This window comes from Myotis myotis, unplaced genomic scaffold, assembly GCF_014108235.1.
Source record: "Myotis myotis isolate mMyoMyo1 unplaced genomic scaffold, mMyoMyo1.p scaffold_m19_p_21, whole genome shotgun sequence".
Classification (NCBI taxonomy): domain Eukaryota; kingdom Metazoa; phylum Chordata; class Mammalia; order Chiroptera; family Vespertilionidae; genus Myotis; species Myotis myotis.
In genome coordinates this window covers 106,586-133,409 of record NW_023416326.1, presented here as the reverse complement: position 1 = coordinate 133,409, position 26,824 = coordinate 106,586, and the positions used below count along the sequence as shown (strand labels likewise).

The following is a 26,824-nucleotide window of genomic DNA, read 5'->3' as shown; positions in this document are numbered from 1 at the left end:
GACCTCAGAGCCTCCCAGAAACGGCAGCCCTGTGGTTGCCCACCCCGTTCTGGGCCCTGCAGCCACAGGGTGGGTCCCAGGGAAGCCTCCGAGACACATGGTTTAGAACGCACGAGTGAGTGTCTCTCTCTGAAGCCAGTGCTTCCGGAAGCCTCCACTGGAGACCGGGTTGCCACCTGGTCACAGGTTTCCCTTCCTGCTTCAGAGCGGCTGCCACCCAGCTGTGCCCCTGCAGGCCCGCACCGCGGCTCTTAGGCTCACGAGGCCCTGGGCATTTGCTGTGTGAGCTCCTTCTGAGCTCATGAATCTCTGGCATTGCACAGCTTACCCTTCTCCTGGCTCTGACTTTTCATTCACCCGACGTGTGAAGGCGGATCTCCTCGCAGAGCGGTGGCTGGCGGCACTTTATAAACGAAGCGCTTCTCCAGAGGGGATCGCGCTAAACAGGCTTCCAGTCAGACACCCACCTCCTTGGTGCTGATGACGCAGTAACTGACTCTCACCGGCCGTCAGCGCGCCAGCAGGTTCCTGCGCTCCAGCCGCAGGTCCCGGATGCTCGGCGCCAGGCGTGAGGCGCTAAGGCTCCCGTGCACCAGGTGCTTCGCTGCCGAGCCCCTGCCCCCGACCCCACCCCACACACACAGGGACGCATCCTCATGGTCGGTCACCTGCTGCCTCTCAGGGCTGCCGAACAGAGTGGGCCTTTTAAAAATGGTCTAGGAAGTAGAAAGACTCAGTCTGGATCAAGGGCAACCTGTGTCCATTCTGCAGAAGCACCTGAGAATTCTGATGGCAGTTCCCCTGATTTAGAGAGGTTTCCATGGAGAATGGCCTCCCGCTCCGTCCTTCCCCTGGACAGCCGGGAGGGTGGGGGGGCGAGTGGTCAGCCGGGGGGTAGCGAGTGGACGCCGGGGGGGATGCAAGTGGACAGCCGGCAGGGTGGGGGGATGAGTGGAGAGCTGGGGGGTGAGTGGACAGCCGGGTGGGGGGCGAGTAGACAGCCGGGCAACTCTGGCGGTTCAGGGGTCCTTCCTCTCTGGGGTTGTTGGGCCCTTGTCCCTCTTCCTTCTCTCTCTGTCCTTGGGGATTTTGTTGTCAACACCTCAAAATAGGAAATGAGTAGATGCATGCAAATCAGCGGGGCTTTTCTTTTCCTGAGTTCTTAAAAAGAAAAGTGGAGGTAAGAGGGTAAAGGTCATTGATGACTAAAATTAAATGTGAAGCGAAGAACTGTCATGTCTGGGTTGCCCTGGCCCCATGTCCGCGCCTCGTTTGCTCCTGAGTCCTTTCTTCTGAGGCCCCAGAGCTTTTTCCGCCGTCCGTCCGACTGGGATGGGGACTGTCCCTCCCCGGCCGTCACTGCAGGCCCGGGAGACAGAGACGGCGGGCGCCCTCCGGAGCTTGATGTTTGCCGGGGTTGGTGACCTGCCTGGCTCCTGGAGCAGGAGGGGGCAGGCAGTGACTGTTCCCATTTTGCCGCTCCCTGTGCTGGAAGCGTGTCCCCTGTCTCCAGGGCAGAGTCCTGGCGCAGAGGGGGGGCTGCTGCCAGGACCCCTGCTCTCGACGCACCCCTCTGCCGCCGCGCAGTGCGACCTGCGGGAGGCCTGGTCTGAAAAGTGTTTGCGAATGGAGACGTGGGTACCTCTCCCTTGCTGATGCTGGTTTCTAATCTTTGTTTTGTTTTTTGTCTCTTCCTTTCTCCAGCACGAAAGACTTTCTAGGTAAGAAGGACCGTTTCCCCGCATGCTTAGCTCTCGTGTGAGTGCATGTCTGACACACCGCTTCCTAGTGTAGCGTGTCCCTCAGTCCCTCCCTTTCCACGGCCCCACAGCACTCACACCCTGAGCAGGCAGCACAGTCTGGTGTGGAGTACAGAGCCGCGCGGGGGGGGCCTTCTGGACCCCAGACATCTGGACCCCACAGACCTGCAGCGCTCCTGACCACTCCTCCTCCCCTCCCCACACCCCTCCTTCCCTCCCCACATCCCTCCTCCTCTCCCCAGGCCTGCAGGGCCCGTGACCACTCCCCCCATCACCACCATCACCACCCCCTCGGCCTGCAGGGCCCGAGCCCACTGCCCCATCACCATTCCTCCCAGGCCTGCAGCTCGAGCTCCAAGTCCATGTGTTTCTGATTCCCTGGCCAGTCACTGGAATCATTTCCCAGGGCTGTTGAGATCCAAGAAACTTTTGCTTTAAAAAGCACACTCTTAAGAGAAGCAGTTCAACCCTAAATTAATTTGAAAAGCTCTAAGATTTAAGATAGCATTTGGGTCTAAACCACCACTTTTTCAAGTAAGCTCCATTCTTGGCCAGCGATAGCCCCCTGCTCCTCCTCCTCCTCCTCCTCCTCCTCCTCCTCCTCCTCCTCCTCCTCCTCCACGAGGTGGCTCCACCTCTGGTCCCAGCAGCTGGGGGTGGGGTCAGGGAAGGGGCGTCTGCATGTGTCGGCTGGCGCCCAAGCGCTTCTCAGAAAAGGCTCGCTGTCCTTCCGCACCTTCCGTCCTCAGAGCCCACCTGACATCAGTGCGTCTCCGGGTGTCCCCACAGGTTGGAGTCTGGAGGCAGCAACCCCACGGCCAGCGACTCCTATGGGGACCGGGCCTCGGCGAGAGCGCGCAGGGAGGCGCGGGAGGCCCGCCTGGCCAACCTGGCCAGCCGCGTGGACGAGGACAGCGGCAGGGACTATAAGAAGGTAGCGTCCTGCTCGGCGTGCGGTTCGCGGGCTGCGGCCTTTGCTGGTGGGACGTGCGCCCCGTCTGATGGAGCTGAGGGCAGGCAGTGATCACACCCAGGCCTCCCGCTGCCCCCAGCTCGGTCGCCCGGGGACCTCCTGCCCACCGGCCTGTCCAGAGTGGCCGCGGGTTCACAGGTTTGCCCCCATCACTCTCCTCCACCTCGCAGAGGAGGTGACCGAAGAACGGTTTTGTGAGGAAAGCGTTTGTTTGTTAAGCAGAACTTGACCAATCAGTGCGCACGGGGCTGGCTCTGAGAACACAGTTCACATAGGGTGTGAGCAGCTGTTTCCGGGTGAGCTGTGGCTTCCAGGCGGGGAAGGGACTGTGTGGAGGTCGAGCCTGTGGCTGTGGTCAGCACCAGGGCCTCCACTGACGGGGGTGGGGAGGGGTGCAGACCAGTAAACGGACACGTTCCCTAGAAAACACCCCCCCCCCCCGTGGGTGGCGGGTGGTGGTTCTTGCTGGGCGACCCCCAAGGTGACAGACCACTCGCTCCCCAGCTCTATGAGGGCGCCCTGACTGAAAACCAGAAGCTGAAGACCAAGCTGCAGGAGGCCCAGCTGGAGCTGGCAGATGTCAAGTCCAGGCTGGAGAAGGTGGCCCAGGTGAGGGGGCGGGGCCCTCAGGGGCGGGGGCAGCAGGTTAATCAGCATCTGCTGAGGCGGGATGGTCGCTAGTCCCGGGAGCAACTCCTGGTGCCTAAATGGGAATCATCGATCTCGTGGGATGAGGCCAGTCCCAGCCTGTTCTGCCTCGTCCCCCAGGTCCTCCCAGAGAGGGACAAGGAGCCCTGTCACACGCCAGCTCAGGGCACAGAGGCCTGAGGCAGCGGCTGCTCAGGGCAGAGGTGGTGGTGGACGGAGGGTCCAGCCCCTGCAGAGCTTCTGTCCTGCGGCCTGGTTCCCCCACGGGGGCTCCTGGGGCGTTAAGTGACTTCAGTGGGACAAGAAAAGCAGGTCTCAGCCTCAGGGAAAGAGTGAGGCCGAGGGGTGGACTCAACCCCGGCAGCCCAGTCCCTGCCAGTCCGCCCTCCCTGCTCTCCACCCTCCCCGCCAGTCCACACTCAGCAGACCCGGCTGTCCGAAGCTGCTTTTATCTCAACAGCCAATGAGCTGTCAGTCAATCCAGACCTCACCCAGCACCTCGCAGGAGGATGGACTTCCCCTGCCCGCCCTCCCTGCCCTAGGCCGACCTTCAGGGTCCGCAGTCTCAGCTGTTGCTGACCAACGGGTGCAGGGTGCTGGAATAAAATCTGCCTTTCCAGCCACTGCTTGCTGGGTGTGTCGTAATGTCCTTAGTTTTGCCAAATATGCACTATTGAAGTTCAGGAGAAGTGGTGCTGCTGCAAAGCAAGTCGCTGCTGATTGGCCAAAAGTGGAGTGTTTGGCAGGAGAGGGCAGAGCCTCCCATCCTCATGGAGACGGTTCCCCAGGGATACCTGGCGTCGGTGCACTGAAGGCCCATTGAGCTCTAAGGGCGCTAAGTTCTAAAGAACAACAAAAACCCAGTTCTTTGTGGACGTGAACGACTAGTAAGTGCAGTCCTCACAGACCTTGCTTCTCAGCCAGGGATGCAGACTGACAGGACGGGACGGCTTCCGCAGGAGACAGCATGACCTTCAGGACGGGGTGTGACCTTCAGGACAGGGGACATGCCCAGCTGGCGTGACTCAGTGGTTGAGTAGACCGATGAACCAGCGGTCATGGTTCGATTCCCGAACAGGGCACATGCCCGGGTTGCGGGCTCCGTCCCCAGTAGGGGGTGTGCAAGAGATAGCCGATTCATGATTCTCTCTCATCGTGGATGTTTCTAGCTCTCTCTCTCTCTCCCTCTCCCTTCCTCTCTGAAATCAATAAAAAAATATATATTTTTTTAAAAAGAACAAGGGACGTGACCTTCAGGACAGGGGAGAGCCCACAGGACAGGAGCACGTTCTCAGCTGTGCTGTTACTTCTGGCTGTTCCTTAGTTTTTTGAAAAAAGGAACCTCTGCAGGCAGAGCCACGGGGTGTCTGGGTCCAGTGCCTGCCGAGAGAGGAGCTCTGGGCAGCTCCTGGTGCCAGGCCGCTCTCCACTCCCCCTCACCTCCCCCTTCCGTGGGGCAGCCATGACCTGCCCTGCCGACTCTGCCCTCGCTGTGACCTAGAGTCAAGTTCTCATCTTTCATTCAAATAAAATCAGCTTATCTGGGAGCTCCATGTGTGAAAGAAGGGGGCCGGGTCTGGTCCAACTGGGGAGACAGCAGGAGCCTCCCGAGGACCCTGAGGCCCACAGCGGGGAGGCCACTGCTCCGGGGAAAAGCAGAGTGCAGTGGGGTGGCCCAGGCCCCGCTCAGGAGTGCCCGCTCTCAGAGGAGAGGGCCCCGTGCTCACTCGGGGGACTCTAGGGAGGACGCGAGGGCTGGTGAGCTGGAGGGGCAGGCCCAGAGGGCCGTCTGCACGGTGGCTGCCGAACACGGGGCCCTGCAGACGGCAGGGCATACCGGGCGCCCGGAGCCTGCTGTCACCTCCACCTCCACCTCCGCCTCCACAGTGGGGCTGCCCAGACGCCCGCCTGGGACGGCTCCGTGACACACTCCCCCCCCTTCTTCAGCAGAAACAGGAGAAGACGCCCGACAGGTCCTCGCTGCTGGAGGTGGAGAAGCGGGTAGGCAGCCCCCTGTGTCCTCCTTCCCGAGCCTCTCCTGTTGTGTGTGCCAGTGGAAAAAGCGCGTCTTAGGCGGGGGGACCGCATTCCACTCCCAGCTCGGTCATAAATTCTTTCTGTCTGACGTGGACGGCAGCTCATTGCTCGTCCTTGGGCTTCAGACGGTCAGTCCTTCCACACGTCCTGTGTGGGGGTAGGTCCTGGGAGGGTCAGTGTCCTGCCTATAGGCAGACCTGCTCATACACACACACACACACACACACACACAGTATACCACACGCATACACTGTATGCATGCACACACAGTACACCACCTGCACACAAAGTACACTACATGCACACGCATACTGCATACATGCACACACTGTGCACACTGCACCACATGCATGCACACAAATACACTGCACCACACACACGGCCCAGGCTCTGCCCTCCCATCCCCTGGGGCAGAGGGACCCTCCGGGCTGTGATGGAGCATGAGCCGCAGAGCCTCGCCCTGGGGGAGTGTTCCTGTTAGTTGCTGGCCTCCGGCTGCATTCAGAATGTTTTTCTGGAATCGGACGCTCTTGGATCGGGAAGACTCTGGTGCATTGGTGACCCCTGCGCTGCCTGACCCTGGGGCGCATGCTCTCATCCCCTCTTCAGTTGGAAAGCAGCTGGCTTTAGTGACGCATTTATTCCCTTGGCTGGTGTCTCATCTAATCACGAGGCCCCATTGTCCTGGAATCCTTGGGGGGAGGGGGGAGTCAGCTCAGCCTCTGACCCCTGGTGACCAGCAGCTCCCAAGGAACAGGGCGCCCTGCGGGGAGTCGGGACTCCTTGAGAGGTTCTCGTTGCCTGGTGTCCTGTGAGTGAACCCCCAGGTGGCTGAGCGAGCCCTGGTGTCCCTGTGTTCCTAGCTGTCGGGTGGGAGCTGAGGGGCGGGAGCTGTGGGCGGAGCTGAGGGGCGGGAGCTGTGGGCGGAGCTGAGGGGCGGGAGCTGTGGGCGGAGCTGAGGGGCGGGAGCTGTGGGCGGAGCTGAGGGGCGGGAGCTGTGGGCGGAGCTGAGGGGCGGGAGCTGTGGGGGGGAACTAAGGGGTGGGAGCTGAGGGGCTGGAGCTGTGGGGGGGAGCTGTGGAGGAGAACTGAGGGGCGGGAGCTCTGGGGGGGAACTAAGCGGTGGGAGCTGAGGGGCGGGAGCTGTGGGGGGGAGCTGTGGAGGAGAACTGAGGGGCGGGAGCTCTGGGGGGGAACTAAGGGGTGGGAGCTGAAGGGCGGGAGCTGTGGGGGGGAACTGATGGTGGGAACTGAGGGGGGAGCTGAGGGGCAGGAGCTATGGGGGGGAACTGAGGGGGGAGCTGTGCGGGGGAACTGATGGTGGGAGCTGTGGGGGGGAGCTGAGGGGCGGGTGCTGGGGGGAAACTGAGGGGGGAACTGAGGGGCAGGAGCTGGGGGGAACTGAGGGGGGGAAATGATGGGGGGAACTGAGGGTGGGAGCTGTGGGGGGGAGCTGTGGCGGGGAACAGAGGGGGGGAACTGATGGTGGGAGCTGTGGGGGGAGCTGAGGGGCGGGAGCTGTTGGGAACTGATGGTGGGAGCTGTGGCGGGGAGCTGAGGGGCAGGAGCTGAGGGGGGAACTGAGGGGTGGGAGCTGGGGGGAGCTGAAGGGGAACTGAGGGGCGGGAGCTGGGGGGGAGCTGTGGGGGGAGCTGAGGGGGAACTGATGGGCGGGAACTGAGGGGGAACTAAGGGAGGAACTGAGGGGCGGGAGCTGGGGGGGGACTGAGGGGCGGGAGCTGGGGGGGAGCTGAGGGGCAGGAGCTGGGGGGAACTGAGGGGCAGGAACTGAGGGGCAGGAGCTGGGGGGGAACTGAGGGGCGGGAGCTGAGGGGGGAACTGAGGGGTGGGAGCTGGGGGGAGCTGAAGGGGAACTGAGGGGCGGGAGCTGGGGGGAGCTGTGGGGGGAGCTGAGGGGGAACTGAGGGGCGGGAACTGAGGGGGAACTGAGGGAGGAACTGAGGGGCGGGAGCTGGGGGGGCTGAGGGAGGTACTGAGGGGCGGGAGCTGGGGGAACTGAGGGGCGGGAGCTGGGGGAACTGAGGAGCGGGAACTGAGGGGCAGGAGCTGGGGGGGAACTGAGGGGGGAACTGAGGGGCGGGAGCTGGCGGGAGCTGAGGGGGGAGCTGTGGGGGGAGTTGTGGAGGGGAGCTGTGGGGGGAGCTGTAGGGGGGAGCTGTGGGGGGAGGTGCAGAGACAGTGCCAGGGAAGCAGGGCAGGCAGCCTCCTGGGCAGTTTGCCTGAGCCTTGACTGTTGGTTACTGGCGGCCCTGAGGCAGCATGGACTCCCTGCTGAGTCCACATGTGCATTGTCTGTTAACAGGAGCGGCGGGCCCTGGAGCGGAAGATGTCCGAGATGGAGGAGGAGATGAAGGTACGGAGAGGGTCCTCTGTGGGTTCCCAGGCTGAGTCCTGACCCAGCCCCTCGGGGAGCAGCGCTGCCTCGGCTGCGGGGACGCTGGGGCAGGCGTGGGCTGATCTGTGGTTTCCTCAGGGGCTGGGTGGACAGGCGGCAGCTGCCCGGGCCTCAGGTAGGTGCCGCCGCCCTCCCACCACAGCCCGCGCTGCACGAAGTCGGGGTCTGTCCACAGCCGGTGGTCCCCCCGAGGCACTCCGTGATGTCGGGCTGCCTCAGGCAGCAGGCCGAGGCCACACCTCACCTCGCTCACTGCCCCCCACCCCGCAGCAGCTGGGCCGGGGCTGCTGGGCCTCCCGGAGGCTGGGAGCGCCGCCCTGCGTGCATGACGCCAGCACCCGCAGCCGCTTAGCACGGCTCAGCTTCCCTCCGCGGGGTCCCTCACTCGGTGAGAGTGTTTGCCTGGTGCCCTGGCGGTGGGTGCCGTGCCCTGGCGTGTGGAGAGGTGCCTGTTGTCTGCTGGCTCACGGTGAATCTACTGAAAAGGCTTGTCAGGACCGGACAAGGTCTGTCTGTGCCTTTGGAGGCAGAAACTTAAGCCGCGTGAAGTTGGGGGGAGTGGGCCAAGGGGTGCTTCTTGTGGACACAGCAAGTCATGAGCCGTGGCCAGCATCCGTCCAGCCTGGGACCTGGCCGAGCTGAGGGCCAGGGGCTGTGTCTGCCGCGCACTCAGCTACGCAGGCTCTTAGGCCCCGGGCGTCGGCCGGAGCAGGTGCAGGGTGGCCTCCAGGGACCCTCAGTGGCGCCTGTTCGGACTCAGGCGAGTCGTGTAGAAAGCCCAGGGGACGGGAGCCGGGAGGTGGGAGCGGGCTGTGGTCACGCCGTGGCCACCAGACTCCCCGGTCCTGGGAGGTGCAGGCGGGAGCTGCGCGGCCGCTCTTGTCTGGGCTGCGTCCACCTCAGGCTGGTCACGTCGGCGGCAGCCTCTGAGAAGCACCAGCCCTTCCCAGGTCCCTGCACGAGGGCCCGCAGCGTCCGCTCCTGCATTTACTGTTTCCTCTGGAAAGACTCCATCCCCAGCCTGCCCAGTGCCTTCCCTCTGGAACGTTCCACAGGCGCCTCCTGCCTCCTGCTGAGTCCTCCAGACCACCCCCCCAACCCCCCACCCCCGACCTGCGTGCAGTCGAGGCTGCGTTCAGGGAGGGAGGCCGTGGGCCCACGCCAGTCTCAGAGGAGGGCGAGGCGGGACTTCCTTTGGTTCTGACGTGGTCCCTCCCCCCATCCCTTGGGTGTGTCCATGTGTAGCCCCGGAGCCTGCTCTGTCTTCCCTGCGGCCGGCCGGGGGGCGGCTGCTGGTCCTGGCCCTCCAATGGCGACTTGGGACTGCTCGGTGCCGACCGTTTCCCAAGCTGGCGTCCCTCGTGGGGACAGAGATTCCGTGTGTTGTCTGTGCTGTTTCCTTTTCTCTGTCCCCCTCATGCCTCTTTCATTTCCTTGCTCTTCCCCTCACCCTCCATCTCTGTCCTCATATCTGGGGGTGGCAGACGGTCCTGTGTGGTCCTGATGACTCTCCTGTGGCCCCTGCGGCCCACAGGTTCTGTCTGCCTCCACGCAGCCCTCACATGCCAGTCCTCTGCGCCCAGGAGTGGCGGCCGCGGGTCAGGCAGTGAGCAGGCCCTTACGTGTCCCTGGGGGTCCCGCAGCGCGAGGCTGGGACGTGGGGCTGTTCCTCATGCACATGCACCCCCGACATGAGCGTCAGCCCAGCGTGAGCTGATGGAGCTGGGGCGCCTGACCTCCACGATGCCGACGGCCACTGGCAGGTCAGGACCGTCCATGGGACGTGTCCCTCCAGTTCTAGTAGCCGCTTCACCCGGAAAATACCTACTCAGGCTGCTCTTTACTTTAGAGAAAAAAGTCATGAGGTGAAGCAGGACCCAGACAGAGAAGCCGAACAGGGGCCCGGGGCGGGAGACAGAGGGGCAGCCTCACCGGGACACACTGGGTCCCCATCTCCTGGCCATGACCATGGAGGGTCCCAGGTTGTGGCTCGACCGCACCCACAGCTCCGAGCCCGCGGGCCCAGCCACAGGGTGTCGCCCTGAGAGCAAGCAGGTGGCTTTGGAGCCGAGCCGTGCGTGCGCATGGCTGCCTTCGCGGGGAGGGCAGGCTCCGCTTCCCTCCATCCCTGCTCCTCTCGTCTCCTTTCTCGCATGCAAACCAAGACTAACCGAGTTGTGTGGCCTCTGCCTGCTCTCATCTCCTGGTCTGTCTGTCTTTCTGTCTCTCTGTCGTGCCTCGTGTCCCTGCAGAACCTCCACCAGCTCAAACAGATCCAAACCCTGAAGCAGATGAACGCCCAGCTGCAGGCTGAGAACAGGGCGCTGGCCCGCGTGGTGGCCCGGCTCTCGGCGTCCATGGAGTCCGCGCAGTCCCAGGAGCTCTAGCCGCCGCGCCCTCTGCAGGCAGGTCGCTCCCCTTGCTGCCGCTCGGGCTCATCCACCGGAGCCCATCAGGCGCTGTCAAGGCTGGTCGTGCAAAGGAGCCAGGATGAGGCCTGTGGGACGGCCAGGTCAGGGAGGGCCTGCTGGCTGAGGTCTGTGCAGGAAGGTTGCCCAGAAACTGGACATGCCATGGGTACGCACAGGTGTGCACGGGTCACACCACGCAGGCCGCGCTGTCTCCACCAGATGCAGCCTGGTCCCCGGAGCAGTTGGGGGTTGCGCCTGGGGGTCACAGTGGGCGTGGATTGCGGCATGTGCGTGCCTAGGCCCAGCCCCAAGGGGTCTGTGAAACCAGGGCTGAGACCATGGCCTTTTCCGGAGCACACAGAGCCAGCTCCCCATCTAACCGGGGGCCGGCTGGGGGGCTGGCCTGGAGGCTGCCGTGCCCGGCACCTGCGCCAGCAAAGCCATCGGCAGCCCAGGCTGGTGGAGGTGCGTGTGTCAGCCTCCCTCCCACGTGGTCCTCCTCCCTCTGGGGGCATTGCTCCCCCTTCACAAATCATGGGCCTGGCGTGTGCAGGCCCCCGCGTGTGGCTGCAGGCAGAGCCGTGGGCTGGCCTTGCAGGGAGATGGGTCGGGTTCGTCTCCGGAGAAGAGAACCGCGGGTTTGGTCCCAGCCCTCCCTACACGAGGTCTGAAAGGCGAGCTCACAGGCCGGTCCTCCGTACGAGAGGGTGGAGGAGCTTAGCGCCTGGCAGCCGCCTCGGGAGCCTCTCAGGGCCGGCTTGTCCTCTGCCTGTTTGCGGAGCCTCCGGTTGGCAGCAGGCAGCTCGCACCCACGAGGGGTGCCCCCGGCACAGAGAGATGGCTCCCCGCTTAAAGTCACCCCGAGACTCCTGAAAGCTGGAGCTGGAGATGGGCCCACAGGTGCCCCAGTTATTCGCGGTGTCCCTCTTTCAGGGAGGCAGCATAGCATGCGGGTGGTAACCACGGCGATGGTAACCATGGTGAAGGTCGGGTTAAAGCCTGGCCGGTGCTTCACAGCTTTTCCTTCCTTGTTGCCCAGAACAGTCATTTCTCATACGAAAGGCCCGAGTTCCAAATTCCATCACTCAGTACGTGGTGGAGGCCAGCTCCACACCAGGCAGCAGGCCCGGAGCCGCGCCCTGTCCCACTGTCCCCAGCACTGACCCCCCAGCTGCCAGGCAGCGCCCGCGCCGTCCCTGCAGCTTCAGGCCGTGGTCCTTGCCGACACTGCTTGTCAGAGGCGGGAGGAAGTAATACCTGAGACACAGACTCCGTTTTATTTGTCCAAGGACCACATCGGTCGTGGTGAACTGGGGCTTGAGAATTGGGGGAGCTGACGTCCAGGGAACTGACATGGCAGTCGCTCCCTAGCACAGCATCTGCCTTCAGGTGTTCCTACCCAACGCCCACCCAGTGAGGTCGGGACACCCTCCAGGGTCCGTGCAGCTGGGAAATCGCTGTCCAGTGTCTTCCCCCCCCCCCCCCCAAAGAATTAAGTCTGAGGTCACCCAGGCTTGAGAGGAATTTGTACATTTTTAAAAGGGGTGGGACCCGGCTGGTGTGGCTCAGTGGGTTGGAGCGTCAGCCTGTGCACTGAAGGGCCCTGGGCTCTGCTCCCAGTCAGGCATCTGCCCAGGTTCCAGGTCACCTCTCCGGTCGGGGCGCATATGGGAGGCAACCGATCGATGTGTCTCTCTCCCTTCCCGTCTCTAGATGGGTGAAAAGGGTGCCCTTGGGTGAGGATTCCAAAGGGGGGCACCTCAGCCCAGCCCTCAGATGAATGCAGCTGCGCCGTGTGGCCCTGGGGCCAGGCAGGTGCACTGGGCATCTGTGGCCGTGGGCAGTGCTCGGCCCTGGGGTCGGGCTGCAGGGTGGGCAGGAGGCAGGGTCTGGAGGAGGTTCTGGGAGCGGCCGCCTGACTGCCTGTGGGCCCTACGGGTCCCTCTCTGGCAGGGACAAGGGCATGGCGGTTCTGTCGTAGGAACCCCGCAGTTGGTGGCTTGCCTGTTTGTTCGGCGGTCAGTCCTGGGACACCTGCCCTGCCGCGCGCGCGCGCGGGCATGGTTCTAGGGTCTCTGACCCCCTCCGCTTTCGCAGCGTCCGCACAGGCACTGCACCCCACCCCACAGGGTTTGCATGTGCGCCCACGGCTGTGCACCCTCTGGTTCCTGGTGGGCGACACGCATGCCTGCGGTGGTGGGAGGGCCACCCTCCTGCCCGCGGCACCTGTTCCCTGGAGGGGCAGCCACCCCTGAACCTGCGGCGACACCAGGGCTCTGGTGGGCTGATGGGGCACCGGGCCTGACCTCCGTACATGGTCACATGACTGGCCCTGGGGGCAGGTGGTGCTCAGGGCTGTGACACCCTCCCTCTCCCGCAGGTGTTAACAGAACTGAAGTCGGACAACCAGAGGCTAAAAGATGAGAACGGCGCCCTCATCAGAGTCATCAGCAAACTGTCCAAGTAGCCGCGGCCGCAGATGGAGGCCAGCTGCTGCCCCAGACTCGCCTTCCGGCAGAGGGCCTGTGGGGAAGGCCGCCTGCCCATCCCGCGTCACCTGCTCTGCGCCTCTGCACCCTCCACACCGCCCCACCTCCGCCCCGCTGTGCCCGCTCAGCCTGGGCCTTGCTGCTCGCCGCCGTCCCCACTGGCCCTGGACCCGACCAGAGCCTCGCAGTGGCCCCTGCAGGACCCCGTGTGGGGCAGGAGGTTGGGTGGGGCTGCCACCCAGGGCTGGGAGTGCACAGACCTGCTCCCCAAGACCCTGGGGTCTCCGTCAGCAGCCTTCACCCCCAATGTCCTCGCCCCCCACCCCCCCCCAGGCCTGTCCTGTTTCCTCTTTCTGCTCCACCGCCTCCCGCACTCTAAACGGAGACAGCTCCCGGGCCTCCCCAGAGGCAGCAGCCTCCCTGACATCTCCCACTGCCCCTGCTCAGGGCTTGGTCCACAGGCCCCTCCCCTCGCCGCCTCCTGCACCGGCCGGGCCCCAGGACGGAGGTGGGTGGCGCGGGCGTGCGAGGAGCGGTGCTGCCGACAGGGCGGTTTGTCTGTGCAGGTCAGTCAGAGGCTCCTGGTCCTGGGGCTGCGGTGAGGTCCCGTCTGCCCCCAGGGCCGCTCAGGGGGAGCAGTGTGGGGGCTCAGGGACAGACAGCACTGCCCCCACGGCCTCTGGCTGGGAGCCCACAGGCACTGGGCTGCTCCGCTGGGCGGGCGGGCGGGGAGGGGCTGCCTCTTCTCAGGAAAAGAAAGCGGGATTGTTAGGAGGACGTCCGTCCGACCTGTGTGCCTTCCCCAGAGCCGTGCCCCTCGCGCTCACGACGCCTCCTCTTGCCAGAAAGTTCCCATAATGAAGCGCCAGCTTCCCAGCCTCAGGAAACACCGGGGTCCGGGGACTCTGTGCCATTACCTTCCTCAGGCAGGTGTCCGGTGTCTGTCCGTCCCTCACTCCGCTGCCCGGAGCCCGTGCAGACCTGGGATGGAGCACCAGGCAGCGGGGAGGGCGACCCCTGGTTCCCTGGAGCCTGGCAGGGGGCCTCCATCTGGGCCTCCTTCCCCCCGGGGCACCCTGAGTGGACACAGCTGTCCCTGCCCGAGCGAGGCCCACAGTAGCCACAGGTGGAGGCCCCCACGCAGTGTCTGAGCTGCGGACGGCAGGCGAGGTGAGGAGGGGCAGGGCCGCTCCCTGGGTCTGCGGGGGACACCCATGGGGAACACTCAGCCCTGTTGTAGTCGCTCTCGGAAGGCAGGTGCGGGGAGAGGAGGGACAGGGACCCCAAGGCGCAAGGAGGCAGGCGGTCGGGTCCATCGAGGGGCAGGTGGGGTGGGCCCCTGGTGGCTCAGACCTCAGCCTCCAGCCAAGCGGAGACCTCAGTGGCCTCCCGATGGCATGGCCCTCCGGGCCGGCTCCTGGCCGCCTGTCGGCTCCTGGTGAGGTTGCACAAAAGGGACTGAACGGCCGCCAGAAATGGCCATGGCCGCCAGGGAACTGTCTGGGGCAGAGAAAAAGCAGGAACCTGACCAGCAGGTGCCCGGAGCGCAGAGGCGCAGGTGTCCTGGTCAGAGGCAGGCGCGCACGTGGTGTGTGGGCCGCGGAGCCTTCGAGAGTCTGAGCTCCTCGTTAACCTGAGTCCCACCGAGCGTGAGCCGCCCTCACCTCGGCCGCGCCTGCCCTCCCCCCGCCTCCCTCACACCCTCCGCTCCTCCCCGAGGGCAGGGAGGCCTCCGAGGACCAGCCGCCACGTGACCCCGGCCTGTCCCAGACTCCCAGCGGGGCCCCGGCCGCACCTGAGGTTGGACCGGGGGCAGCGTGGCCGCATCCCACCGGGACAGGGTCCGAGCCCTGGGAGCTCACGCTTCCCCAAACCACCTACCCGACCCCGATCCCAGGACTCGCCCTCGGGCGACTCTGGTCCCCATCCCCCTCCGTCCGTCCGTCTCCACTTCCCCCGGGTCAGCGGGCGCTGCGTGGGCCGGGCTCTGCCGCTGTAAATGCCGGGTGGGCGCCGAGCGGGCAGCAGGCCACTGAGCTGAATGTATTTGTATGCACCTTCGCGTGGCCTTCCGACCCGAGTGGGCGAGTGGTTTGCTGGTGGGTGTTGCCTAATGTCACTGAGTTCCTGTGTGGGAGTAACTCACTGTGTGGCGCCTGCGCACAGCGGTCTTTACAGCCAATAAACGTGTTTCGACTTGACTGGCTCTGCGCCTAAAACGGGTAGTGGGCCTCCCTCTCACGTCACCGCCTCTGCCCCGGGCCCCGCCCACCTCTGCCCTAGGACACACCCACGCCCCGGGCCCCGCCCACCTCTGCCCTGGGGCACGCCCACCCATGCCGGGGCCCCGCCCACCTCGGCCATGGCCAGGGTCCCCAGGGCAGGTCCGAGAGTCCGGCCGAGGCGAGGCCCAGTGAGGACCCACAGAGCCACCAGGCCAGGGTGCCGTGTATTTCCGTGGAGACAGAGCTCAGACAAGATGTGCACCCTCCACGTCCACGTGGCCGTAGCCAGAGACAAAGCCTCTGCCGGCTCCCGGTTGTGACTGGCTGACCGGCTGGCCCAGGCCAGCACCGACCGGCTGCTCGGCTGCTCTCCGTGCCCCGGTCCACAGCAGAACAAACCCCCACGTCAAGGCTGCCGTTCGGCCGGCACAGGGCAGGCTGAGAGCCGCAGCCCTGTCTTTGGTCCCCAACACCTTTGCCTCCAAAGTCAGACATTTGAAGTCTTTGAGGCAGTTGGCGGGGGACCGTGTAGGAATTCTCTTTCCAGACCCGGGGCCAGGCTCCCCCAAGCCCCGCTCAGGGCCTCCATCCCCACCCCAGGGAGCGGCCTCCGCCACGCAGGCTGCTGCCCTCGGAGCCCAGACCCCCCTCCCCCGCCTGCCCCCCCCCCCCGCCCCCCAGCAAACACAGCCAGACACGCCCCACCCCCAGGTTTCTCTCAGCTCATTTCTTTAATAAGGAGACGCAGCTCATTACAAAATAACGATTTGACGAGATCAGACGAGAACAAGGGGCCACACGAGGGGTGAGAGCATCGCCAGGCAGGTGGGGGGCGGGGGGACAGGCTGCCGCGTGTTCTGTGAAGATGAAGGTGGCCCTGGTGGGGCCGGGCCCGTGTGCTCACATCACGAAGGGCAGAGCCCACCCGGCCCCTGTGGCCCGTCCGACACCTGCCTGATGCCCAGGCCCCACCCGCCCTTCCAAGCTGAGCTCCGGGAGCCGTGTGCCCTGCCGGCCGGGCCGGGGCTGCAGGCGGGCTGGAGCCCCGTGCTCCCCCGAGTGCTCCCCCATCTAGACCTGCCCTCCACCCTCCGGGCGGCCCTGCAGCCTCAGGTGCCCTCGGTCAGACGGCAGGAGGGGCGATAGGAAGAGCGGGTCCCCCTCGTTGGTCATCCAGACCTGACCCCACGTGGGAAGTGAGCACCGTCCACCCCAGCGGTGACGGGAGCCTGACCGCAGGCTGAGCCCCTGCCTGGCTGCACATGCCCGCCAGGTGCCTGGACAGGCCCCCCTGGGGTGCCCAGCCTGGCCGTCCACCACGGGTGCAGACCCTGGGCACCTTCGCCCTCACCACACGGGCTGAGCAGAAGGAAGCAGCGGGGAGCCCTTTGTAGGGGGTCGGGAGCCAAGGGGGGGGGTCCTGGGGGGCCCCTGTATGGCTTGTCAGTTAGTTCACACAGTGGGTGGGGGGACACCACACACACACACGGACACCAGACAGCAGGGGGCTGGACACAGCACGGCCAGGTCAGCCCTGCAGACAGAGGGGACCCTGGGGGGGGGGGGGGCTCAGGCGCCAGCAACCCCAGGGCTGGCAACGGCGGAGGGTGAGGGGTGGGGGGCGGTTCCCAGTGGGTGAGCAGGGGGGGGGGCGGTGACAGACTTCTCGGACACAGACTCGGGGGAGGGGCCGGCGCTCAGCTGGGCCATGCGCTGCTCACAGGAAGACATGCATGTGGGATGAGGCTCGGTCAGGCGTCTAGGGGGGCGGGGTCAGTTACAGACAACTGTACCCACGGGGGGCGGAGTGGGGGGGGCTCAAATGGCTTCAGAAGGTTCTGGTTTTGTTGTCGCTTAAAAAATAAAGTATATTCATGTGTCTTCAAGCCTCAGCGTCCTCCTCCATCATATTGCAGCTCAAAACCCAGGGGAGAAGCCCTTGGGGACCTGTCTCCACCGGACGAGCCGCCCCCCCCCCCCCCCCGGGAAACACGGTCACAGAACCCACAGCCCGGCCAGTTAGACTCGAATGTCAGGGACACACAGCCAAGTACATTCAGTGGGTTGTGTCCCAAGTTGTGCCTGGGACGCCCCTACATTTAACAGTTTCACTGTTCATGTCACAGGGCTCTGGGCCCCAAGATCCGGCCTGGGACACTTCCCTGCCTGCCCTCCCCCAGGGGTGGGGAGAGGGGGCTGGTGGAGGGGGACAGTTCTCAACCTCTGGGCTCCCCCACGGGCCCCACTGCCTCGAGGGTGGCTGCAACCCCCCTTCCCTGGCTGAAGCCCTGGGCAGGCCTCGCACCCCGACAGATCCTGCGGGAGAGGGTACAGAGCGGAGGGACCCCTGGAATCTCACTTCCCTCTCATGTCCGGCACCTGCTCCCCCACCTCTGCTTCCTTCCGGAAAGATCCCCGAGGAGGAAGGAGAAAGCCCAGCCTCCTGGCCTCACCTGGGTTCGGGGTGGGGCTGTTTTCATGGTTTCAGACTCCCAGCCCCGGAGGCCTCCAGCCCCCACTGCCTCCTACGTGGGGCCGGCACCCCACTCCCTAAGGGCCCAGAAAGAAACCCACGGGGCAGCAAGGGCTCAGAACGTGCCCTGTGGCTTGGGTAACGCCGTCCCCAGTGGGGAGAACTCCTATGCAAGCCGGACAGGCGCCTTCTGCTGAACGGCTCGACGGGGCCCATGGCCCCCCACACCCAGGTGTCTCTGGAGCCAACACAGACTCTCAGCCCCATCCCCAACCCTCGAGGCCGACCCCTAGAGGTGGGCCCAGAGCAACAAGACCCAGAGGAGCCTGTGTGAGGTCGACCTGGGCTCGGGAAGGCGGGGAAGGTGGGGGGCCGGTAGGTGGGCGGGGAAGGGGGGTGAGATTGACTGGAGAGTCTGTGATAAGGTTCGTGGGAGGGAATGAGGGGGACACACCCTGAGAAAGCACCAAAGTCCCACTGCTCTGGAGCAGGGGGCGGAGCCCAGGGACCTCTGACCTCCGTCTCTGCGGGCACCCCCTGCCCTACACGCTCCTCACCCTGTGGGGTCCTCCCGCCTCATCATGAGAACACACACACATACACACACGTGCGCGCACACAGGGTCCAGGAACGGACTTCCACGTCCCAAGGCTGCGGGGAGGGGGCTCTGAGAGGCGGCGAGGCCGAGCTGCTCCCCCGTTTCGGGTGGAGGGTCCCCTCACCCCCCCTCCAGCTGAAGGTGGCAAAGCCAAGACCACGCCCCTCCTCCTCTTGGTAAAACAGAAGCTGCCTGCACCTGGTGCTGCTGCTCCAACACCGGCCACCTGTCCCAGACGCCAAGGAAGCCGAGGGGATGGGGGGGGGGGGTAATCTGGGGAGGAGAGTTCTCATGGATGTGGGGGGCCTGTGGGCTTCTGGGCTGAGGGAGGGGTGCACGGCTGGGGGGCTGCCTCGCTCGCCCGGCTGTGGGTCTGGAAGGGGACTCCGTGCCGATGGGAACATATATATGGCTTTTTATCAATGCTGGGGGCACAGGGAGACGGGCGGGGACGAGAGCGTGGGGAGCAACCCCAGTGTCCTCCACCCCCGTTTGGAGGGGGCCCTGCCTCTCGGAGTTCGGAGCCTCCTCCCGAGGAAGGGCAGTGGGTGCCACACGCCCGGGGCCACGCCGCTGCCCACCAGCCTCCGGCCAGGAGGGCCGAGGGGTGGGAGCCGGGGACCCTCCGTGCCCTGTCTGCCCACCCCCCACCCCCCGCCTCACCTGGACCTCGGGGACTAAACCAGCCAACGTCCCTCTGGCTCCGCGGGCGCCGGGGACCCTCCGTGCCCTGTCTGCCCACCCCACCCCACCCCCCCGCCTCACCTGGACCTCGGGGACTAAACCAGCCAACGTCCCTCTGGCTCCGCGGGCGCCGGGGACCCTCCGTGCCCTGTCTGCCCGCCCCCCCCCCCCCACCTCACCTGGACCTCGGGGACTAAACCAGCCAACGTCCCTCTGGCTCCGCGGGCGCCGGGCCTGCCGACAGGTTGCTTCACTTGGTTTAAGAGAGGAAACAAGCCAAAGCATGATGGGAAATGAGGGCGTGGACCGTGGGGCGTCTGCTCCCCCGGGGCGGGGGGGAGCGGGGGGCAAGGGTCCAGGAGGGGCGCTTGGTCTCGGGGTCACGGGGCCCCTGGTTCTTTGTGGTGTGAGATGAACGGTCAAGGAGCGTGAGATCCCGGGACTGACAGTCCCCTCGGAGGCCGACCAACCCGGCAAACGGCTCCCGTCCACGAATGTCCCAGAAGCCACCCCCGTGGGCCACCGCGCTGAGCGCAGGAAGTCCACGGTGGCAGGGCTTGGTCCTGGCTCCGGACAGATCCATCCCCACAGCTCGCCTCCCAGAGGGTCGCCCGTGAGGAGGGCGGGCGCTTCCGGCAGCTGAGCGGGTCCGGGGCCTTCGCCACCGCTGCCTCCCACGCAGACCGAGGACCTGCGGTGGCGTCAGGGTCCCCGGAGAGCCTTCCGTTCCTGCAGCAGTGCGCTGTCCATGGCTCGTTCCAGGAATGTGGAGATGCTCACATGCATGCACACACGTGTGCACAATGCCCTCACACATGCACACACACGTGTGCACAGTGCCCTTACACACATGCACTCACACACACGCACACGCACGTGTGCACAATGTCCGCGCACACACACGTGTGCACAATGCCCTTGCACGCATGCACACACAATGCACTCACACACAGTGTATACGTGTGCACCCACATGTGGACACGTGTGCACACACATGTGGACAAGTGTGCACACCGTCGCTGGCCACTGTGCAGCCTTCCCCCCCAGGACACAGGAAGTGCCATTGTGTGGGCCCAGAACACGCAAAAAAGGGGACACGTCAAGACTTTCTGCCACTAGAGGGCCTCACTCCTGTGAGGCTCGGGCGAGGCTGGGACCGAGGGACCCTGATGGGACCGCGATGACGATGGCGGTGACGGGCATGCAGCGAGCGGCTCCCGGACGGTGACAAGAGCCGGGCTCCTCGTCCGCTGGTTGGGGAGGCTCCTCAGAGCCGCCAGCGGGAAGCCGGTCTTTAAACAGACGGAAAGGAAGGGGAACGAGGACGCGACCACAGGGGGGGAACCTCGAGGGCGTAACTGAGGTATCGAGAGCTCTGGGTCTGTCGTCCGAGCCGGCCCTGCGGCCGCGGCGGCCGCTGCTCCTACTTGTTCTTGCCCAGGAGAGCGTCCACCTCCTCCTCGGGCTTCAGCGAGTGCCACTGGGCGATGGGCCGGCGCGGGTTGGCCAGCATGTCGGACCAGTGCCGCAGCTCCGTGCCCGTGGCGTTGCTGCCCACGAAGATCTTGCCGATGGCCTCGTTCTTGCCCAGCTTGTCGTAGTCCAGCACCGTGACCACCACCTGGACTTTCTGCCGGGGACAGAAGGGGCGGGGTCGGCCGGCGGAGGGGGGCCATGCCCGCCCTGCTCCCCTCGAGCCCAGACCGCGGGCCACCCGCCTGCCCGCCCGCCGGCCCCCCAAGGCCCAGGCACCTGGATCTGCTCGAAGGGGATCTCGAAGCTGAAGGACTCGTTGAAGTAGGGGTTCAGCGTCTTCTTCTTCACCGTCGTCTTCTTCTTCTTGAGCCTCTTGCCGTTCTGCATCAGGTGGATCTTCACGTAGGGGTCTGCACAGGGAGAGCCACCAGGTGCCCTCAGTGCCTCTCACGGGGGGGGGGGACCCCAAGGCCCTCAGCGCCTCTGACGGGGTTGGGAACCCCCAGGGCCCCCAGCGCCTCTCACGGGGGGAGTAGGGAACCCCCAAGTGCCCCCAGCGCCTCTCACGGAGGAGGAGGGAACCCCCAGGTGCCCCCAGCGCCTCTCACGGGGGGAGGAGGGAACCCCCAGGTGCCCACAGAGGGGACGAGGCCTGGCCGAGGTCACACCTGCTCCTGGGGAGGCACGGCCAGCAGACGCCCGCCTGTGCCGGGGGCCAGGCCCCCGCCAGGCCCTTCCCGCCCCCCAGGTCCCTCCCAGGGTGGAATCCGGATTGTGGGGGCACCCACGCTTCCTGGGGGAAGGAGAATCCTAAACCTCGGACTCAGAGCACAGCCCCGAAGGCATCTCGGAGCCGGGAAGGGGGCCCTCGGAGAAAGGGGGCTCCGGGGAGCCCGACGCCCTGCTGCCCGGTCCTGCCCTCGGGGTGGGGTGGGGGTGAGGGTGGGGGTGGGGGGTGGGGGGACTCAGCCTCGGAGCCGCCTGTCCCAGGCGGGAGGCCTCGGGTGGCAGTGCCCAAGGGAACTGGCTCGCTGCTGCCACCCAGTGGCGGCCAGAAGCGCTGCAGGTACCTGAGAGGCCGCCCACGTCCATCTTCTTCAGGTTCTTGGCCTCGAGGATGCAGACGGTGAGCTTCCCGGCCGTGGGCACGTAGCGCAGGGACGTGCAGATGTCGCCCAGCTTCTCCGGCTGCGCAGGGAGGCGGGACCGGTCAGCTCGGCCACCCCCGCGCCTCGGGCACGGCCCTCCCGCCCCCAGCAGGTGTCTCAGCGTCAGACCCCCCCCCCCCCCAAGGGGAGAACAAGGGAGCGAGCGAGCGAGCAGCCCGGGGCGTGGAGACAGGCTGCAGGCAGGTGTGGGCGGTGGTGCCTGGCGGGCGGCGGGCATGATAGCCAGGCCTCCTGCTACCCCAGGCCTCAGCCAGGTGGACGGGCCTGATAGCCAGGGCCCTGGAGGCAGCACCTGGGCACCGTCCCCCCACGTGTCCGCCCACCGGGACGGCTGCGCGTGAGGACACGCGGACCCCAGAGCACTTTGCGGCCCTTTCCCTGCTCTTGTCACTGCAGCCCCTTCCGGTGAACGGGCGGGAGTCCTTGCGGAGGGACAGGCGGAGGATCAGAGACGGGAGGATGTGCGCAACGTCCCACAGCCACTGAGCGGGGAGGGGGCGACCCCGGAGGTCTCTGCCCACCGGGCTGCAGTCACCGCTTCTCAGAGACGGGCCATCCCCCCACCCCCTGCCCACGGCTCAGCTGCGGGCCCTTCCCCGGGACAGCGCCGGCCCCCAGGTGGAGAAGGTTCCTTAAGGGCCTCTTTTCTCCCCTCCATCACAGCTGGGAACGCGGGGCACACTGCGGGGCTTGGCCGGGACAGGGGGCGAGCTCAGGCACACAGTAGGTGCTGGATAAATCTCTGGTAAGTGGCCCGGCCGGCGTGGCTCAGGGGTTGAGCGTCGACCTATGAACCAGGAGGTCAGGGTTCGATTCCCAGTCGGGGCACAGGCCCGGGTTGCAGGCTCTGTCCCCAGTGGGGGGCGGGCAGGAGGCAGCTGATGGATGATTCTCTGTCACCATCGATGTTTCTCTCTCTCTCCCCCTTCCTCTCTGAAATTAATAAAAATATTTTTTTAAAAAGAAAGTTGTACTTTCCCACAGAGTGCCCAGGCTGGGATGCTGTCCACGGCCCTTAAGGACCTGGGGCCGCTGTCCGCGGTGCTGACCACCTGGCCGCTGGCCGCGGTCCAGTAAGCCAGATGGGGGTCTACCTCCAACATTTCGTCCCAACAGCCTCTCCCGGGTTGGATGTGTGTTCTGTTCCTCTGACCTTTCAAGAATGGGTCCCCCCACCAGTCCCCCTCCCACAAGCACCTTGGGTCAACAGGTGGAGCACGTGAGCACCTATGTGGCCACCGTGGTCCATCCCTGTGTCCCTCCTGTCCTTGCCCCAGTGAGATGGTTCGCTCTCCACCAAGAGAACAGGCCTGGGAGGAGGTGTGGGGTGGGGAGCAAGCTGATGGACTCAACAGAGAACAAAACAAACACATCTCTGCTCTCACCTCCTCCTTCTCGCCGCCCTGCAGGTCTCTCCACTCCTCGATGGGCTGGCCGAGGTCCACCGTGTTCATGGGCACCTTCACCTCCCCGATGATGTCGTGCTTGGAGAAGCGGTCGAAGTCATAGATGGCCATCACCAGGGTCTTGCCCCCCAGCTCCTGGTACGGCACCTGCAGGGCACAGGCGGGGTCAGAGCAGGTCGGGGCGGCTCACACACCTGCATGGGCTGCTGTGGGCCGGGCCCTGGGCCCAGCGTTCTCCCCGCTGTCCGCAGGACTCCCGGTGAGGCCGTGGAGACGGAGGGAAGACCCGGGCTCTGGGGGAACAGTTGGGATTGGGGGGGGGGGCGATCCAGCCGCCATCATTCCAGGCTGAGTTGGTTCCGTGAACTCAGCCACGGCATAGAGCCGGGAGCCGGGAGAGGTGAGCAGGAGGCAGGCGGGCCTGGGGTCCACCCTCCGGCCCTCGTCACCTTGAAGGTGAAGGTCTCGTTGAAGGCGGGGTTCAGCGTCTTCCGGTGCACTTTGGTCTCATATTTCTTCTTCTTGTCTGGGAGGAGGAAGACTTTTACGTAAGGGTCTGAGGTGCCTCCCATGTCCAGGGCAGGCAGTTCTGCAGCCTGCAGCACGCCGACGGTCAGCTGTGGAGACAGGGGGCCGCAGGGTCTCAGGACCGCACCAGCAACCTTCCCAGAGGCCTGGGTCGGGAGGAAAGCTGGGGCAGGAGAAGGATCGTCCCCCTCCACCCCTAAGAACTCAGGACAACACAGGGGTCACCGGAGTTGAGAGGCCACCGACTGGCCCAAGGTGGGGTGGGTTAATGGAGGGAGTGGGGCCAGGGGTCCTTCCAGCCTGCCCCTGGCAGAGAGGGGTGGTTTCTGTCCCCTGCCGCCCGCCTCCAGCCGCCCACCTGGTTGGCCTGGAAGTCGTAGTCCAGGGAGAACTGCAGCTTGCCCAGGTTCTCCGGCTCCTTCTCCTCCTCGCCCTCCCCCTCCCCCTCGGTGAGGCCGGTCTCTGCATCATCATCATCCTGCGGGGGCTGCGGAGAGAGGGACAGAGCTATGAGAGGACAGAGCACATATGAGAGGCCCAGCACAGGGGCCGTGGGAAGAGGGCCTCTGTGCAGACTCCAGCTCAGAGTCAGGGGAGGGACAGGGACGGGAACTGTGGGGGCGGGCAGTCCCCCCAGGGCTCCGCTCTGTGCCTCTCCACTGCAGGACCCAGCATCTCCCTTGTCAGCCCTCCCCCGCCGCCCCCATACTTCCCCCAGCTCAGGCCCCACACACCCTGGGCAAGACTTACCGGGCAGGCGAGCAGCCCCGGCGAGCAGGAGCAGGGCGAGTCCACAGAGGTGGGGAGAGAAGGGAGAATGTGGTCAAGAGAAAAATTCTGGGGTCACAGCCACTGGGGGGGCCTCCCAGATGGGGGGTCTCCCTCCAACATTTTGTTCCAACAGCCTCTCCTGGGGTCGATGCATGTTCTGTTCCTCTGCCCTTTCAAGAACGGGTCCCCCCCACCAGTCCCCCTCCCACGAGCACCTTGGGTCAACAGGTGAAGCTGCAGACGTAGCCGGTGGGGACTGTGCTACAGTCTGGGGGGGACCCCGGTGGCTGCAGAGCCCAGTGGCCCTTGTTTGGCCTCCGAGGGGCAGGAGTGCCCTCCCGGGCCCCCCCCCCCGTCCTACCTGCCCGCCCTTCATGTCCTTCATGCTCATGGCATTCTTGGCGCCCTTGCCCTTCTCCTTCTTGTTCTTCTTCTTCCGGCAGCAGCACTTCTTGCAGATGCAGAAGCAGCAGGTGAGGAGCAGGAGGCCGGCCACCACGGTGATGGCTATCAGCGCCCAGGGGGGCACTGCCCACGGGAGAGCCGGACATCAGCAGGGCCCGGCCCTGGGTGGGGACCGTGGCCCCTGCCCAGCCCACACTGTCCAACCACACACTCGTGCGCGATCTTCAGGGAAGTTTCACGTGCTTCACCTGCCTTATCACGGGTACCTAGCCCATGGCCCCGTGGACACGCCTGCCAACGGGGAGATGCCTTTGAGCTGAACGTGCGGGAGGTGACCTGGGCTCTACGAGCGTTGACCAGTCTGACCCATGGAGAACTGGTCGGATTGCAGAGGGTGGGGTGGTCCTCGGACAAGGTGGGAAGATCCCAGAGTGCCCAGGCTGGGTGCTGTCCGCGGCCCTTAAGGACCTGGGGCCGCTGTCCGCGGTCCTGACCCACCTGGCTGCTGTCCGCGGTCCTGACCCACCTGGCCGCTGTCCGCGGTCCTGACCCACTTGGCCGCTGTCCTGACCACCTGGCCGCTGTCCGCGGTCCTGACCACCATGTAAGCTGGTGAGGCTGAGTGTGGCCTCTGTGTCTCCCACACAGACTTAGCAGGAAGTCACAAGGCAGGGGCACCATAAGGTACTAAAATGTCCATCACTGCCCGGCCAGTGCGGCTCAGTGGTTGAGCATTGACCTATGAACCAGGAGGTCGCGGGTTCCTGTCAAGGGCACATGCCTGTGTTACAGGCTTGATCCCCTGTGTGGGGCGTGCAGGAGGCAACTGATCCATGATTCCCTCTCATCATGGATGTTTCTCTCTCTCTCTCCCTCTTGCTTCCTCTCTGAAATCCATTTTTTAAAATATATTTTTTTAATATTTTGTTTTCATCTTTTGACAGTTTTCTAAATTGTATAGGAACTTGTTTCCCTGGGAGGTTGGGCCCTATATACCCCCTGCTCCCTTCAGTAAGCCAGCTCACATTCCCCATTATCGACAGGGCGCCCCAATAATACAGCCTAAACCCGGTTCAGGAAAGAACCCAGCCAATCGCGCCCCTGGGCACCCCCCCACACACACACACACACACAGCCTCGGGGACACTCACGAGGGATCTTGTTCATCTCATTGAAGAATTTCTCCTTTATCTTGGCAAACATGTCTTCCTTGCTCCCCCCGGCACCCCCACTCTCGGTGGAGTTGCCCACCGGCCTGACGGGCATGGTGGCCGTGGTGGTGGCCGGCGCCGCCTCGGGCTGCTGGTTCTTCTTGAAGATGTTCCACATGGTGGCCGCGGGGGTGGCTGTGGGTGAGAGGGGGGGCAGGTGAGCAGCCAGGCCCCCCCCCCAGTCCTGTGGCCAAACACCAGGGCTGCATCCCCCCGAGAGCTGTGTCCTCCCTGACCACTCGGAGCCTCACACCTGCTGTTCTCTGGACCTGAAACGCCCTTCCCGCAGACCCCATGGGGCTCACTTCTGATCCGCGAGGTCCCCTGGGACTGCCAGCCCCCCGTTCACTGCACTTGTCACCGACAGGCTGTGTTTTAGTTGTTGTCTGCCCTTCGCTGGGATTTAAGAACCATGACTGCAGATCTTTGACCGCACATAGTTGGTGCTCAGGGACGTACGTGAGGAACAGGTCAGAGGTCTGGTCTGTGCGATGCCGTGCCCTCTGGCCTCCTAGCCCTTGCCCGGTCCTGAACGATGGTGGTATCAGCAACTTAGGTTTTTAAAAAAAAAAAACAAATAAGTGTCAGCCCAGCCGGTTTGGCTTGGTGGATAGAGCGTCGGCCCGTGGACTAAAGGATTCTAGGTTCAATGCCCGTTAAGGGCGTGTACCCTGGTTGGGGTACATGTTGGAGGCAACCAATCAATGGGCCTTTGTCACATCCATGTTTCTCCCTTTGTGTCTCTCCCCTTCCTTCCACTCTCTGAGGCCGCACAGCCATGCTCTTTCCCCACAGCACAGCCGCCTCCACCCCAGGACGAGTCGCTACCCAGGGCGCAGGGTGCGGGCATCGGGGCAGGAACCCAGCAAGAAGGAACAGCGGAGTCCCCCCCTCGCTGCTCAAGCTGCACTCCTGGGGAGGCAGCGGCTGGCAGAGCTGAGGATGATGAATGACCAGGGGCTCCAGGGGCCCTGAGCCGAGTGAGCACCTCTGTCTGCTCAGAACTGCCTGAGCGGGAAAGCATGAGACAGGCCATTAGGCAGAGATGCTGCGGGTGCTGGGCCCGGGCCCGTGAAGGCACCTGCTTGCTGGCCTGCAGGTCTGAAGAGGGTGGCAGGGCCGGGTGAGGCGGTAGGTGCATGCG

At 64.9% G+C, this 26,824-nt stretch overlaps 2 protein-coding genes across 13 annotated transcripts in view; one reads left to right on the top strand and one right to left on the bottom strand.

Annotated features, from left to right (window-relative positions):
* Positions 1-14,935, top strand: part of PPP1R12B (protein phosphatase 1 regulatory subunit 12B) — a 63,510-nt gene extending 48,575 nt beyond the window's left edge. For 5 of the 10 annotated variants that reach the window (XM_036354746.1, XM_036354741.1, XM_036354748.1 and 2 more), the window contains 7 exons: positions 1,705-1,721; positions 2,550-2,694; positions 3,238-3,342; positions 5,329-5,382; positions 7,742-7,792; positions 10,087-10,239; positions 12,626-14,935. In XM_036354746.1, coding sequence (XP_036210639.1) covers positions 1,705-1,721; positions 2,550-2,694; positions 3,238-3,342; positions 5,329-5,382; positions 7,742-7,792; positions 10,087-10,221 — 507 coding nt within the window. In that variant the 3' untranslated portion in view covers positions 10,222-10,239; positions 12,626-14,935. Of the gene's footprint in view, positions 1-1,704; positions 1,722-2,549; positions 2,695-3,237; positions 3,343-5,328; positions 5,383-7,741; positions 7,793-7,912; positions 7,950-10,086; positions 10,240-12,625 lie in introns of all 10 variants that reach the window. The other 5 variants (XM_036354743.1, XM_036354752.1, XM_036354742.1 and 2 more) reach the window with 4 other exon arrangements.
* A 3,964-nt stretch (positions 14,936-18,899) lies between these two features.
* Positions 18,900-26,824, bottom strand: part of SYT2 (synaptotagmin 2) — a 36,515-nt gene continuing 28,590 nt past the window's right edge. For 2 of the 3 annotated variants that reach the window (XM_036354928.1, XM_036354929.1), the window contains exons 2-9: positions 25,621-25,815; positions 24,426-24,592; positions 23,652-23,771; positions 23,215-23,382; positions 22,745-22,912; positions 21,261-21,378; positions 20,467-20,600; positions 18,900-20,344 (exon numbers count right to left, since the gene is read on the bottom strand). In XM_036354928.1, coding sequence (XP_036210821.1) covers positions 20,138-20,344; positions 20,467-20,600; positions 21,261-21,378; positions 22,745-22,912; positions 23,215-23,382; positions 23,652-23,771; positions 24,426-24,592; positions 25,621-25,798 — 1,260 coding nt within the window. In that variant the 5' untranslated portion in view covers positions 25,799-25,815 and the 3' untranslated portion in view covers positions 18,900-20,137. Of the gene's footprint in view, positions 20,345-20,466; positions 20,601-21,260; positions 21,379-22,744; positions 22,913-23,214; positions 23,383-23,651; positions 23,772-24,425; positions 24,593-25,620; positions 25,816-26,139; positions 26,232-26,824 lie in introns of all 3 variants that reach the window. The other variant, XM_036354926.1, reaches the window with a different exon arrangement.